The 16,865-nt window shown below is 41.4% G+C and overlaps 1 protein-coding gene across 2 annotated transcripts in view; it reads right to left on the bottom strand.

Annotated features, from left to right (window-relative positions):
- The window catches only part of RASEF (RAS and EF-hand domain containing), a 55,095-nt gene extending 38,436 nt beyond the window's left edge, over positions 1 to 16,659 (bottom strand). For both annotated transcript variants that reach the window (XM_048851135.2, XM_048851136.2), the window contains exon 1: positions 16,205 to 16,659. In XM_048851135.2, the coding sequence (XP_048707092.1) occupies positions 16,205 to 16,536 (332 nt within the window). In that variant the 5' untranslated portion in view covers positions 16,537 to 16,659. The remainder of the gene's footprint in view (positions 1 to 16,204) is intronic.
- Positions 16,660 to 16,865: the final 206 nt, after the last annotated feature.

The following is a 16,865-nucleotide window of genomic DNA, read 5'->3' as shown; positions in this document are numbered from 1 at the left end:
AAGAATTCTTCATTGAATTTTCTGACCTTATCAGGAAGTATAGCTGTGTAACGTATTTTGTTTCATGCTAGATCCTTCTGTTACTTGGATTATAAATCTGATTACTGGAAATACTATTACGGTAGGATCTAGAGGCCCCAACTAAGATCAGAGCCAGATTATGTGAGGCACTGTACACACAAAGATGGGTGTGTGTAAACTGCCCTGAAGAGTTACAACCTAAATAGACAGAGAAAATGGAAAGGGAAACTGAGGCATGGGAAGGTGATGTGTTTTGCCCAAGGTCATCCAGTGGATCAGTGGCAGAAAATAGAATGAAACCAAAGTCTTCTGAGTCCTACACCAGTGCCATATCTAATATACCATGTATACATTTTCTCTTTTCCTTCTTACAAAAAAGTTTGAAGTTTTTTAAATGAAAAGTTTCTAAGATTTTCCCCAAGATTATATACTTGACCCTTTTCCAATAATGAAATTATACTTGCAGTTCTCTAGTCAGGAAGAATCTTTTACAAATACAACATTATTTAAAATATAACTTAAAAGGTTTGGCATCTCCTTGGACACTTGTTTATAGAATGAGGATTCGTGTTCTCTGTACCTAACACTTCATCTACTTTAAGCACCTCATACTGTATATCCATTGTGTAGGTTATCAACATACCTTCTCACGGTCTCCATATGATTTCCCACCAGCAGTATGCATTATTCTATTACAGCTGTACCATAACTGTTGCTATAGCTCACATACCATTTTAAACAACTGCAGAACTTCCAGGAGACTATAAAAATTTATAGGCTGAAACGCCGATGTACAAGTTGAATATATGGCAATGTACCAAGGGCACAAAGAAATACAGATTTACTGATGCTCATGGCATTTTTGTGCACCAAAAGTATCTTTCTCAGAAATCATGTCTTTTATACAGGCTAGTACTTTAGGTATATTAGGTATTTCTATAAGTTAAAATTTCAACACTTATATTAGATTTCAGAGTAGCAGTCGTGTTAGTCTGTATTCGCAAAAAGAAAAGGAGTACTTGTGGCACCTTAGAGACTAACAAATTTATTTGAGCATAAGCTTTTGTGAGCTACAGCTCACTTCATCGAAAGCTTATGCTCAAATAAATTTGTTAGTCTCTAAGGTGCCAGAAGTACTCCTTTTCTTTTAACACTTATATTAGTCTTTGAAGATTCTCTCTCATATATGCACAGTTGCATGTTTCAGAACACAGTTTTAAAGTAATATCATGATGCATAGGCAAACATGGTACCAACCAGGTTTATCCACTCATGACTATGCATGAATAACCAGCAATTAAAAAACTCCCACAACACCGTTCGGTCAATAACCCACATTTAAAATACAGATAAGGGCATTTTCATTTAACAATAAGTTAAAACCACTGACATTAAATACAAACTATCACCATGCTTAATTAATTTTTAAATGAGGGAAATTCAAAGGCTGAAATTCCATCCTCTTATTATTCTGTCTCGGTATTACAAGGGCTAGGCAAAGTTGAGATGATATGGTTCATATCGTATAGTATTCCTTAGGCAAAACAAGGAGAGTTTGGAATGGTTTAGATTTTGCCCTGCAAAAACAAATTGAGGGCCGGATCCTGCCAACGTTTACACAAGTAGGTATCAATTAATTAATGTAGTATTATTATTAGCTGTCACTTTTAACTCAACAATACTACGCAGATGAGTAAGGACTACTTATTTAAGTCAGGATTGGGCCCTAAATAAAAGAAAATGTGTTCTTTGTATATCAAAATCCATCATAGTCAAATGAATCCTTCATCCCTCTAAGGTAGATACATTCAACATGATACGGATCAGCACTTTTGGGTCTTTGGGATGTGAACGTAAAATCTAAAGCTGAGCAAACAATTTGTAGTGACTACATTATTCAATGAGTTTTCTGTTTTTCTTTTTGTTAATTGTCAATAAGACATATCAATAAGACACGTGGGAATGGGCGACAGGGGATGGATTACTTGATAATTACCTGTTCTGTTCATTCCCTCTGGGGCACCTGGCATCGGCCACTATCGGAAGACAGGATACTGGGCTAGATGGACGTTTGGTCTGACCCAGTAGGGCCATTCTTATTCATTAGTAGGTATTATTCACCCCCAGAAAAATGAAAAATTCTTGGTCCATAGATGGTTTGTGATCAGTTTATTGAGAGCATTTGATATTCAAAACTCTAATTGCATTGGTTAGTTTTGACAGGATACACAGGTCACATGGCATGTTTCTGCCTCCTGAGATGGATGAGCACAACTCTTTAGAATCAGGATTTTGGTGTGCACCTACAGCTGAGTTCAAAGTTTGCATTTTGCAAATATTTTATATCTGTTCTAAATTTGCTGCTTCCATGAACATTCCTGACAATAAAACTCTAAAAAAATATTACAACTAAAGCATCTCTAGTTCACTGTCCAGTGGGTTCTTCCTTACGGTACAGCATACGCAGCTACAATGCCTCATGCTGACCAACTGAAAATTAACCAAGTACGTTGGTCTCTCCCTACAACAAGCTCCTTGCGCCAATAGCTTCAGGAGGCTGTGGTGGAGCTTTGTTCTGTATTTTTACCATTTTGCATTTTTGTTCCTGTTCCAAGAACACTCCTCTCTCAGTTTTCTATTTTGACATCAAAGATTAAACAAATGAACACACACAAAGAATGAAGGTTGAAAGCAGTGCTTCACTACCACTGTGTCTGTCTGCGCACTGATGTGGGTAAGCTTTGCATTAAGAGGTTGATGTCAGAAACATAAGGCAGCTGTTATGGTACTTTACGCCAGAAAACCTCTCTCTGCTCATTGTTCCTCATTGGCTCAGTTACAGCAGTCAGAGCTAGATTCAGAACATCCTAGTGACATACTTTTATGCAGAGCCAGTTAGGTCTAAGAGGTAAAACGAAATCCACACAACCACAGTAGTGCAACACCCAACGGAAGCTGCAATAGCCACTGGGAGGTTTTTTTAAAAAATGAAACTGACAGTTGGGGATGTTGATGGCACTTATCTGAGCATGTTAGAGACAGCTTAGCATAAAATCTTAATTAAAAACATAGCCCACAGAAGCAACAGAAAAACACAGAAGATATTAAAAATTTGTAACAAATTTGCTATAATTCCACGTGACCACTGGCATCTTGAGCAAGAAGTAAAACATTTTCATCAATTATCAGTAGAGCCATTGACTTAATCACCTCAAGTATCTGAAAACTATATTTTGTAAATTGCAAGCTCACTGTAATACTTTATAAATTCACAGAATTTTAGAAGGATGTGGCCTTGTGGAGTGAGTGTTTGACTGTTATGAAAATAATTTTTCTGAACTGCTCATTTGCATATTTTTCAACCACTGTTCTGCTTTCACATAGTTTGGGACACTTAACTGGCATAATTACAGCAAGACAGAGTCATTGTACAGTACTGAATAATCTAACTGATTAATGCGGTCTATTTTTTCCAACTCTCTATGAAGAGATCACTTTTCAAAAATGTGCTAGTTATTCAAAATTATTTGCTGAATAAACTTTGAAAATAGCTTGTGGTCTGCAGCTTATTCCAGAGCAGTGCATTGTGAATATCTAATATTTGAAACTCAGATTGTTTTGATGGGACACAGAGGGAGACTAACAAGTTTGTATTTCAATGTCAGAAATTTCAGAAAATTCAGAACTTTCAATTTAAAAATTAGCCCAGTTTGAATTCTTTAAGACTGTTGAATGGTTTTTTTGGCCTCCTTCACTTCCAAGTGCAAAGTTTTTAACTCTTAAAAATGTGTACACCCAGAGATGCACATAAATATTAATGCATGGGATGGATGTTTTAAAAATAATGTGAAAGAAATTATTGCTATTCATTGTCACTAGGGACTGAATCCCTGTTGTGCAATCTGCCAGCTGTTGTTCCCAAAAGGTATGCTCCCAAAGTAGAGCTTTGCAATAAATGTAGAATAGAAAAGCATTCTGGGTATTGATGTATACCTGCCCTGAATACACCTTGCTTCATCTTAAGGTCATGCCTGGACAGGTATTTACAACAGTGTTTAAGATAGAGATTGGCCTAAATCAAAACCCCAAATCCAAACACTCCAAATTTCAGATTCGTATCAGCTCAAACCCATCTCCATTTTATGCAGTTGTAGGGAAAGCATGCTCTACCACAGTTTGGCTAGCCACCATCGATGGAGCTAAAGCGCATTAGAGCGAGGCCAGGTACAGATGACCTAAGGTAGAGTTCTTGTTTTTGTTTTGTTTTTTAAAAATGACTCTGCGGTGTGACTCCATGCACACTGACAAATCAAGGCACCTTGGAACCCAGTTCAACCACAAACAAGTTTAAATTGTGCTTATGTACAATTGTCAAGTTCATTTGTAAAACCTGTATAAATAGGGCCTAGAAATTTTTAATCCTTACGGACATGGGAATTCTGAAGCCAGTTAGGATGCTTGGAGTACTCATTTTCATATTACTATGCGACAGGCCTGATTCTGATCTCATGCTTCCTTCTAACTTTATCTTTCAGTTTTACATCTGTGTAACTGTGGAGTTACTCCTGATTTACATTGGTATTAGTGCAATCAGAATCAGGCCCAGCATGTTTTTCAGGCACACAGTTGTCTCATAATAGCACTAGTGATTGAAGGTCTGGGAACAAATTGGAAGGTCGAGACAGTACCTGTTTATCTGTCTCAAGTGCTTTGAATGAGTGCACAGTGGAAGGTTTTGCCCTCTTTTAGCTATCACTGCTTTCTTGAGTGTTATCCTGAAATGCAGCTTTTTATGCAGTAGACACCGATACACATTTTTCAGTCTTGATTATTTTGTAGATTTTGCTGGTTTGGTAGCTTTGTGCACTCCAATGTTATGCTGAGTTTATTACATTTTAAAGATCTACTGATATTTTATGGAAAAGGAGTTACTTGTATAGTTCTATATAAGAATTATTATGAACAAAATTATTAGCTCCAACTTTATAGAGATGAAATAAAATTAAACTCTTGTCCTGAAGAGATGATAGCCTACAATCAGGTAAACACAGGCAGCAGAATGAAGTAGGGCACAAAGAAAGGAACAGATAACAGAAGTGGAGCTTTGTGGCGAAAAGCAAGGAAAAAATGGTGGGATTTTCAGAGAGAGAATATTTATAACCTGACATTTAATGACCTTTCTACTTACGTAGCAACCACTTCCTTCCATTTTTAAAAGTTTGTATTTACTTGGGTATATTTCAGACTGAACCTCAGAGTCCTGTAAGATAGGTGGGGAAAGAAATCAAATTTTTCCAGGTAGTGGGATTCAGGAGCTGGCCCTGAAAAGCTCTCTCTTCCCTACCCCTATCCCCTCCTTCCCCCACCCCACCAACTTCTTGTTAGGGGCATGAAATCCCTGTCTGGGGGAGACAAAATCCAAAAGAAGCCACTATCCACAGTTCAGGTTTGGTGTCCACCATTTGCAGACATCAATAACTGCTGGCACATTTAATGGTTCCATGATTTGCAAGCACTAGTTTTCTCGAGGTGTCAGTGGGCGTTGGATCATACTTTATTCTAATTTCAGGGAGGAAAAAGCTGCTGTCCTTTTTATACAGACTTAAAAAATACTCTGCTGCTTTCTTTTAATGTTGGCAATTGAAATTTCAATAGGTGTGAGGGTAACTGAATACTCAGATAAAGTCAAATAGATTTTAGTTGTATAATCTGATGTGTGCCTCAGTTCTCAATAAAGGAGAACTCCTAAGGCTCATGCAACTATGCTCCAATAGGTAGTTCACTGCATATAAAATGAAATTACTGTCTTTTTGTGCTTAATTACTCATTGCATTTGATTTAATATAATAAAGGAAGAATGGTTATTTCTTGAATGAAAAGAAAGCAAAAAAAAGATTCAGTTAAAATCAGATGTCTTGCATTATACTAGGTTACTAGTCTGGAAACACTTTCCACTTTTTGTGCTACTGGCACAATTGCTCACTGAGTATAAAGACTAACTGGCAAACAACACTTTGGCTCACAGTGAATGCCACACATAAGAACCTGACTAAACTAATCCCTGGAAATTTGTGAGAAGAAAATCTTTCTTTGGAGGAAAAAAGATAAATTTAGTTCTCCCATCTAATTTCAAAAGATAACAGAGGCAGCTATAACACATGCTTTGAAGGCACCCTGACAGCAAGCTAAATTAAATGAATTGGACAATCAATAAATCAAACTGCAGACAGGCAAGACACATCCCATAACATTTATCTAAAAAATTAAGCTAGTTTCAAAATATGCATTATACAGCACACAGAAACAGAGTACTGCTCACAGATACTGTATATCTAACATCTACCACTATACTGAATGCAGATTTGATTGGGAGATGAATCATTAACAGCGAAAACAATTAAGGCTTATTTTGTGCCTTTTAGAGTTACATTTACTGAAATAATTCCTGAGCCTTGCTTATTGAAATCTCTCTGATTTTTGGGCACTGAATATGAGCCATAATCACCCTGAGAACACAGCAAATTATGACACAGTCTAGAAAATATTAATACCACCTGGTAATTAACCTTAAACTGTTTGAAGCAGGAGGCATGTCTTAAACCCCAATCCTGCAATTACCTACACATGTAACTTTACATGTGATCAGCCCTGCTGAACTCCTATATAATATTGGAGATATCAAAAACTTTCCTTACACCTTATCAACAGTTTGATAAGGCAGCAGTAAACAATATAACTTATTGGAGACCACAGCTGTTCAGCAAGGATTTCTCCTTCAGCTGGTGTGATAGGATTTGTCATGACTAAGATTTAAAGGTGTATCATTAGACAGATGTTGTAAGTAGGCTTCATCTTGGCCAGCGGGCATGTGTTAATAGTCTACATGGGCTTGTCTATGCTAGAGTGTTAGAATGTGCTAGTAAGAGTATGCTAGCTAACCTTCTAGCAACACACCTTTTATTTTAATCAAGACAAAACCCATAAGGCAATTTTAGAAAGTCAAAATTAAGTACACAGAAAAATGTTAACTAGCTGGAATTTCTGATACCACAGGAATTGTGTATTGTCTCTACTAAAGTCAGTATTTAACTCTTGAAAATTATTTTTAAAACCTATATAATACTTTTGCTCCTGCATTATAGCTTTCTAAAAGAGTAACTGATTTTAGCATCTTTTGCATTACCCCTACATAAAGACAACATGACTGGAATTCTGTTAAAAACACAAGTTTTGATTTAAAAAAGTGAATATGCCCAAATAAACATTAGTCTTTGGGGTGCCACCGGACTCCTTGTTGTGATAAATTCCTGGAATATTTTAAACAAAATAAAAACTGAAAATGAAGGGCCTTAGCCACACCGATGCATTACAAACCTTATATAATTTAAATGTTAATAGCTAAGCAGCAGGGCTTAGTGGATAGGATGCTGGACTGGGACAGGAGAACTGGGCTCAATCCCTGGCTCTGCCATTACATTGCTGGGTGTTCTTGGGCAAGTCATGTCCCTTTCTGTGCCTAAGTTTTCTCATCTGTAAAATGGGGATAATGATATTGATCTCCTTTGAGATACAAAAATACTTTGAGATCTGTGGATGAAAAGCACTACATAAGACCCAGGCATTCATCATTATTAAAACACAAGAGAAATTTCTAATCCAAGATTCAGATTTTTTAATGGTTTCATTCTATTTGTATCATATGGTGAAATTTTCTATCATTTCTTATTTGTAGAATAAAAGGCAAATTGTTCCCTTTGATGCAAGTGCAAATCCCAATGGCAATACAAATAGAGAAAAGTTGTCCTTTCTATCTTACAGGGAAACAGGTCCCATTTCTGTCTTGTTACTCTGATCTTCTAGGGCTCACTCCTCCAAGCTGCTATGCATTTTTATGAGCAATCCAGCAAGGCACTTAATAAGCACATGCTCAAATGCTATGCTGGATTGGGGCAAATTACCAAGTACTCAACACCTTCCAGGACCGAATGCTGAATTATTCCAGTTTACCTGTATAACTGAGGTCAGAATCCAGGCAGAGTCAAATTAGCGTCTCTATTGATGGTTCATATTTTAACTAATTACACATCTGAGATGGCCAGGGTTTGTTTGTTTGCTTGTTTTAAATTATTTTGCTTGTGGGTCTCAGTGCAAATATATATCAGGAAATACTGTATCAGAGAAATAAAGAACAATGCATGTGCGGGGACACAAAATGCCATTTTGAGAACAACAGTTACAAACTATTATGTCAAATTTCAGGTGCTAGTGAACTGCATACCTTAAAAACAGTTCTGTAATTATTATGGTGAGAAGTTTGCCATTTTAAGATTTTTTTTCCAGTTTTGATTTCAGAAATATTTCAGCAGTCCTGCTTAACTTTTCCTTTACGAAAAGTTTAGCAAATGTGGATTTATAAAAAAGTTAAATGTAAAACAATGTAATATTATAAAGTCATCTCAAACTTTACATTTTTTTTGTCCAAGGCCCATATCCTTCAAACACTTAAGTATCTGCATAACTTTGCTCATATAAGTAATCCTATTGATTTCAATAGGACTACCCAGAGGAGCAAAGATAAACACCTGCTAAAACATTTGCCAGATCTGGGACCAGCATGGAGAAATTGAACTATAGCATATCTCGGCCTCCAGTGCTTGAAAACTGTAAACAGAAAGGAAAAATGAAAGAAAACAAAGGATGCCCTGAACTTGAATTGATACATGCCTAACAAATGAAGCGAAGGATTATACATTAGAGAGCTTCAAAGTTATTTAGAAACCTAAAAAGGAAGAGGACTGGTTTGCATGAAGAAACAGTACAGAATTATTCATTTGATATGAGTACACATGCACTTCAATCACCACCATTTCATTTTGAATGTCTTTCAGTTGGTAATTTGATGTATGAGAATTGCAACTCAATATAATCAGACCACATCATTTATACCAAACAAAGCTATCCCCATTCCCTCCTACTACCCTCTTAGACAAGCAATGGGACAGCATTCAAATTGCTACTGCAAACACAGTAACGAAGACACTGGGATACGTTTGTTAGTGAAAGGAGATGGATGCTTTCACAAAGCACCATGGCGCACAAGTAATATTTTTTGATCTCCTTCCGAATGACTCCTACATCAGTAATCATGGTAGGCCCAAAGTGCATGAAAGAGATCCTTTTTATTGAGTGATGCCAGTTCCCAGCTGCCTCTGCATTACATAAGGTGGGCTTCTGCAGTTCCCTCTCCTCAGACTTCCTGTCTGGGAAGCGAAACCACTTAAAGGTACAATACCAATACCAGCCTTCCTTCCTCTGCCAGCCAAAACTTAAAAATAACATCTCTTAAATGTTTACATAACTCAAAATTCCAAACACTTATAGCCAACCTGATTAAATTTACTAACAGTGTTCTATCAATCTCTGAGGAGCCTTCAACTGTCACTTGGACTTGCAGGTTTCCCTTGAACATGAGTAATGCTGTTGTCAGGAGGCAGTGAGTCTATTTTTTCTGGAAGTAGTATATCCTGGGGCTGGTTGTCTGGATCTGTTGTGGCTGTTACCAAACTGAGACCTTCTCAGGCAAGACAGCAAACTCAGTGCCCCTTACCCCTTTCCTTTCTCAAAGCTGGAGAAAGTGCCATTGTTTCCTCCTCAGTATATGTCCATTTCGAGTGACACCCTCCTAAGACAACATTGCTGTTTACAACCGTTGGTTTCCATCAGAGACATTCACTGTGCCATATTCATAAAGTAGTGATAGTTCCCAGAACCCCAAAACATATCCAGTTTTTTATATAGCTTTATCTGCTTCTTTAAATTTCTGCAAATCTCCAGTTCCTCTGACATCAGCATTTTCATGACAGGCATTCTAGTTCTCAGTTTTCTATTAAATAAAATGCCTACAGGTAACCAACCATGTTTCATTGGTGCCATTCTGTAATGTAAAGGTAAAGGTCTGTACTAAGGTATTGTTAAATTACAGACCACCACCAATGATGCCGCAGCATTTTTCAATAGGCACTTTCTTATTTTAACATCATTTTCCACCAACCCATTGAATTGGGGTAATGGGGTCTAGAGATTACATTCCTAAACCCAAACTTCACTGCAAACTTCTTAAACTCATATCCACTGAACTGCGGCCCAGTGTCAGATGTAACCACATTAGGAATACTCACATCAGGTATACCATGGCTAGCAAAAACAGACTTGATAAGCACAATCACCTGTTTAGTTGTAGTATCTTCTAGTAAAGCTATCTCAGGGATGTGAGAATAACAGTCTTTAACAAATGCATAGTTCCCCCCACCCCCCTGTCATCATAAACAAATCTATGCCTACGCTGCTCCAAGCAGAAAGTCTTTCCTGTGCCACCAACATGGGCTCTTTTGCTTGACTTAGCTAGTACTTCTGGCATATGAAACAAGCCTTGGCAGCTTCCTTAATGTCGCTGTTCTTTTGAGGCCAATATAAAATGTCTCTAGCTCTCCACTTAGATTTTTCAATCCCCACATGAGCATCATTTATCCCTTTTAACATATTTTTCTATTACAATTTAGGGATCTTCATTCTGATATCTTCAAACAAAATGCCACCTAGAACTCAGAGCTCCCCTCTTAATTGGTCACAGAAGCTGGGAACATGCTGTTCTGACTACCCTATGGAAATAGCCTTATTCACTTTCTGCAGCTTCTCATCCTGATCTGTTGCTCTGGCAATCACAGTCCATATTTTGTCTAAGACCAGAAAGGTTATTTTACCAAACTGACCTGCACAAAAATCTAGCTCTGGAATTTGCTCCCCCAGACAAATATTCTAGAAAGCGTGTCTGCAACTACCAAATCACCAGCAGCTCCCCACCTCGTGCCCGGCCCCAGTTCATCTCCGCTCCACCTCCTCCCCTGAACAAGCCGCTCCGCTCTGCTTCTCCGCGCCCTCCCCCACCGGCTTCCCACAAATCAGCTGTTCAGTGGGAAGCCGGGGAGGGCGGCGGCTTCCTGCTCAGGCTGAGGGTGGCAGAGGTGAGCTGGGGCGGGGAGCGGTTCCCCTGCACCCCCCCTCTCCCAGGGTTACCTGCTACGGCGCGGGTGGCCCTCCCCCAGCTCACCTCTGCCGCCCTGGGCCTGAGCCGGAAGCCGCCGCTTGCTTCTCAGCCTGCCCCAGCTTCCCGCGCAAACAGCTGATTCACGGGAAGCCTGATGGGGGGAGGGGGTGGAGAAGCAGAGCGGGGCGGTGTGTTCAGGGGAGGAGGCGGAGTGGAGGTGAGGTGAGCTGGGGCCAGGGAGCTGCCGGTGGGTACTCTGCACCCACCAAATTTTCCCCTTGGGTGCTCCAGGGCTGGAGCACCCGCGGAGTCGGCACCTAAGGCACCGCTTTTGGCCGGTTAAATTTAGAAGTCCTTTCAGAATCGGTTGTCCCTCCAGGAACAATCGGTTCTAAAAGGGCTTCTAAATTTAACAACCGGTTCTAGCGAACCGGTGCCAACCAGCTCCTGCTCACCACTGCAGATATGTACAATGTTTTCTAGAGATAGGTACCAGACTATGACACATCCAGCATGGAAAAATATTTGGCATCAGCCATATCCCTCAAAATTTCTCCCCTGGCAAGTAGTGGAAAATATTCTCTATTTATGCATTTATATATATATATATATTTTAGGTCTATACATAAGTGAAGGAGTCCATCTTTTTTCCCCTTCAGTAATCAACAAGTGTACTCACTCTTTTGGTTTATCTTGTCATTCTGATAACCACAGCAATAAGCCTGTGCCTCTCTGCTTTAGGCCAAAGGAACTTTCCTAGGTGTGTGAACAGTGGGGCAATTAGGCTCTTTCAGCTATACTCTGTACTCATTTGAGAGCCTCCCTATCCCCTGGAAGATGTCCTCAAACTCTCATCATAGATTCATAGATACTAAGGTCAGAGGGACCATTATGATCATCTAGTCCGACCTCTTGCACAACGCAGGCCACAGAATCTCACCCACCCACCCCTGCGAAAAACCTCTCACCTATGTCTGAGCTATTGAAGTCCTCAAATCATGGTTTAAAGACTTCAAGGAGCAGAGAATCATTTGTTCTGGTTCTCTGCCCCATCAAAGAGTGTACCTCTTGATGAGACCAAGAGTTTGACACTTTTAACCCAACGGCAGGTGTTCTTTTCCCTGGCACTACTACAAATTTTATCTTTCCAATTTGTTATTTACCCACATATCTAGTTAATATTCTCCTTTAGTGGGATAAACTCACTACTGTAAGCCCTGGGTTCTACCATTTACCTTCACCACCCACGGCTTTTCTTTTAGTGCTAACGACACTGTTTCTGGCAGCTCACTGGCTTGTGCATCAGTGTCCAAATGAAAATTAATAAATTACCAATTTGCTTTCTGGCAGTCAGCCCATTCATCTTCTGCTGCAATGTTGTCCATTGCTTCTATGAAAAATTCCACTGAGCTAGCAGTGATGTTGTCATCCTCTTTGTCCACAATATGCACAAGTTTTCTTAAGCAGGGTGCCCAAAACTCTCTCACACAAAATTAGTCTCCAAGCCTAGAAGATAAGCTACATGGATGGACCCTTGTGAACGCACAAAGCCCTACTGAAGTCAGGGTCTCTGCATGAGCACAAGGGTCAATCTAGGCAAGCTAACATGCAACACTAAAGCCTAAATGTACACTTCTGAAAGTGTGGCTACAAGACAAAGACTCTGAACAAAGGTTTTGGCAGGTAAAAAACAGCTTTTATTCTTAATAATCCAAAATATTAAGACTACATCTCTTGAATGCTTTTTGGGGGGATATTATGTAGATTTAAAAAAAGCCTTTAATTTAAAGTAACTTTCTGGCCTCATTCCTACAAAGACTTACATACATATTTAATTTTATACACAAGTAATCCCACTGAATTACATGGAATGATTCACATATTTCAAATATTTCAAAGCACGTGCACAGGTTTTTGCAGAATCAGGGCCTTAAATAGAAGTTGTTAAACTTAAACTAAGGTATAACATTTAGATGTTTATTAAAACACTACAGATTATTCTATTTTATTAATATACAGACCTTTAAATCAAGTTAAATAGTTGGACATCTTGATTTAAAATTATAACCCAATGAGTTGAGATTCATCATATCTGACTTGATTTTTTTTTTTTCATTTCTTTAATATTAAGTCCTGAGCCATTTACAATTGTTTCAATAAAATAGATCAAAGTATGATCTAGACTAAACGTTTAACAAAATGAAAAACTTGATGGTCTGGAAACATGCTGACATTTTCAACTATCTTTAACAGGTTCACTTGCACCAGAGGTTTTGCCTATTTGTTCTTCTGCAAAATCTCTTCCTTGTTTCTTTCTCAACGTTTCCAACTACAGTTTTAGTCTAGGAATGCTTATGCCGTGCTTCACTTTTTACATAAAAGTTGTCTGTTTTAATTAGATTGCTTGTGATTGCCTGTGCATATGTGTTTGCAGGATCGGGACCTTAACAAGCAAGCCAGGTTGTTACCTTTGCTGTCTAACATGAAGCTTTACTCAGGATGGCTGGGCAAAATTTTTTGCATAAAAAGTATTTCACCAAAAAATGGTCTTTTAAAAACTCTTCACAAAAAAACTGTCAACGTCAAAATTTTCTGATTTTATAGAATGTATCAGTTTTAATGAAATTTTCTGCTAAAAATGATAAAAAGTCAAAAAATAGACAATGGATCCATTTTGAACCCTTCAAAATGGAAACAACTTTACAATTATAAAAGGGTTTTTTTTTTTAAAACAGTTTTCATTGTGAAGCAGGCTGCTGCCAGTCAATTTTCCCCATTATGGGACTGAATATATTCTCATTGACTTCAGTGGGAGCAGGATTGGGGCCCACACAGAAGGCTCAGAGCATGAAGAGAGAAGTGGGAGAATTCTTGCAATGTAGTGAAGTCTCAGTTGAGATCACAGCGCAGGAAGTATTTTCCAGAATGAGTTAATTACAGCCTCCTGGCTTATTTAAGGGGATTCAGTCAACTTAAAAATCTCTTCTGTCTGAAAGTGTATCTTCTATTCTAATGACAGGTAACAACAGATTACTATACCTGAAAGAGATTAGAGTGGACTTTCCCCCCCCTCATTTGTTAAATTGTGCATTTGACAATACTTTGCATATAGTCTGTTTCACTTGCACAGTCAGTCATTTCCCTGTTTGGGTCTTTTGCAGTCGCGGAGGAGAGGGAAAGCATTTTAAAAAGTCAAAAAATGTGATTTTAAGGACCACAAAAACTGGCAGGGAGACTCAGGGGCAAAGTAGCACCTAAACCTACTTTTAACTCATAAGTGTCAAGATTTCAAGTTGGCAGTGTCCCATTAATGTGATTTTCTTTTACATCTGTTGCTTTGTTTGGTACTGAATCATTTGTCTCTTGTTCAAATGAAGTGTGGGTACTCAGCAGCTGAGGGACAGGATATTCACAACTGCCTTTGTAAGGGGAATGATGCAGGACTGGAGAGATGAAATACAGTCCATAAGCATCTGCAACTCCAGAATATAGGGCCTGATCTAAAGCTGCCATTGATGTCAATGAGCTTTGGAGCAGGCCCATAGGCTGGAAAAGGGGGTGCTGGCATTCCAAGCCTCTCTCACACACATAGGTTTTGAGTCAACGCACCTACGTTACTGGCCCCTGTCCAGAACACACTATGCACAGCCTCTTCCTAGCAAACTGGGATCCCACCCTCTGTGTGGCCCATGGGAGGCTCATCTCCCTCTGAGTCCAAGCAGGTACTGTGCCCACTGGATAGCCTAAGTGGTTAGAAGTCCTTGCAGTCCTCTACTCCACAGGTACATTTTAACTTACGTACAGAAGAGTGGGTGCAAGATCATGTCCTGCCCCACCGAAACAATGCAGAACTCCTCACCCTTTCCAGCAAACATTGAAACTCTTTAAGCTGTGCTTCCATTGATGGGTCCCTGAGAATTAATCAGGTGGTGTCTCCTGAGCTCACAACATGCACAGGTGCCTACTCTGGCTAATCAGGATGCACCTTGGGATGGTTTCACCAGCATGGAAAACCCAAAAAACTAATTCTCATATAAGACCAGCATAAAAGGCAACAGTGTGTCCTTGTTGCCAAGAAGGCCAATGGCATTTTGGGATGTATAAGTAGGGGCATTGCCAGCAGATCCAGGGACATGATCGTTCCCCTCTATTTGACACTAGTGAGGCCTCATCTGGACTACTGTGTCCAGTTTTGGGCCCCACACTACAAGAAGGATGTGGAAAAATTGGAAAAACGTCCAGCGGAGAGCAACAAAAATGATTAGGGGACTGGAATACATGACTTATGAGGAGAGGCTGAGGGAACTGGGATTGTTTAGTCTGCGGAAGAGAAGAATGAGGGGGGATTTGATAGCTGCTTTCAGCTACCTGAAAGGGGGTTCCAAAGAGGATGGATCTAGACTGTTCTCAGCAGTAGCAGATGACAGAACGAGGAGTAATGGTCTCAAGTTGCAGTGGGGGAGATTTAGGTTGGATATTAGGAAAAACTTTTTCACTAGGAGGGTGGTGAAACACTGGAATGCGTTACCTAGGGAGGTGGTAGAATCTCCTTCCTTAGAAATTTTTAAGGTCAGGCTTGACAAAGCCCTGGCTGGGATGATTTAATTGGGGATTGGTCCTGCTTTGAGCAGGGGATCGGACTAGATGACCTCCTGAAGTCCCTTCCAACCCTGATATTCTATGAAAAGGGGGCAGGGGGGCAGATTGAGAAGGAAAGGAAAAGTGACCTTCCCCTATTTCACACAAACGACTATTATCCTGATTTTACAGCCGGGACCATGCTCTCCAGCACGCACTGCTGTGCTTCCCAGGCGTGTTGTGACTGTGGCTTTTCATCTTGAGCCCTACTGTTCCCTTGTGACACCCCCCTCCTCTGGTCCCTGCCTCTTGTCGTGCGGTCCTTGGGCCATCACTTGGCGCAGCGCCTGGCACAGCTGACCCGACAGCGATGCAAACAGCGCCAAGGCTGCCTTGTGCGCACGGAGGGCCCCCCTAGAGCAGGCAGCAACCCCGTGCGGGGCGGGCAGGCGCGGAGACAGGGGTGGGTTAACTGCTGCGGCCACACACCCGGCCCGCTCTCTCCGCAGTGCCAGCGGCGGCCGGGCGGGGGCGCAGCCTCGCCGCCAGCGCGGCTCTTACCTGGGGATGTATCTGGCCTCGCCCCCGAGCCGCAGCTCGAAATCCCGCCAGGGCTGGGTCGGCCCCGCCGCGCCCCACGCCTCCTCCTCGTCCTGCCCCAGCGGCCGCTGGCTGGCCCCGCGGAAGCCCCGGGCGAACTCCTGGAAGGTGATGGCCCCGTCGCGGTCCGTGTCGAGCCGCCGGAAGATCGCCTCGGCCTCGGCCGGCCGCACCCGCAGCTCGGCGCACAGCGAGCCGAACTCCGCCCGCTCGATGCGCCCGGAGCCCCTCACGTCGCAGGCCACGAAGAGGGAGCGGAGCCGGGCCAGCTCGTCCCCCTCCTCGAGCTCCATCGCCAGCGGCCCGGAAAGCGCCCTCCTGCCGGCCACTCCGGGCCGGGGCGCGGGCTCCGCTCCCGTTCCGCCTGCTGCCAGCGCAGCGAACCGGCCGGCCGCACAACTTTCCCTGCCGCCGCCGGCGGCGCCGCCCCTCCCTCCGCCCCGAGACGCGCCCCGCCGCCCCAGCCGCTCACTGGGCGGAGGAGCCCGAGCGAGGCGGGGGCCCGGCGCAGGAACGTGCTGCTGCGGGAGGTGCAGCGTTGGGCGCGCCCGTGGGTGCAAGCCGCTCCGACAAACTTGCCGGGTTCACCTTAGACAGGTGATGCGCTTACCTGCGGCGCTCC

This window comes from Caretta caretta, chromosome 5 (genome assembly GCF_965140235.1).
Source record: "Caretta caretta isolate rCarCar2 chromosome 5, rCarCar1.hap1, whole genome shotgun sequence".
Lineage (NCBI taxonomy): Eukaryota > Metazoa > Chordata > Testudines > Cheloniidae > Caretta > Caretta caretta.
Note: the sequence above shows the minus strand (reverse complement) of the source record. Positions and strands in the feature narration are given on the sequence as shown.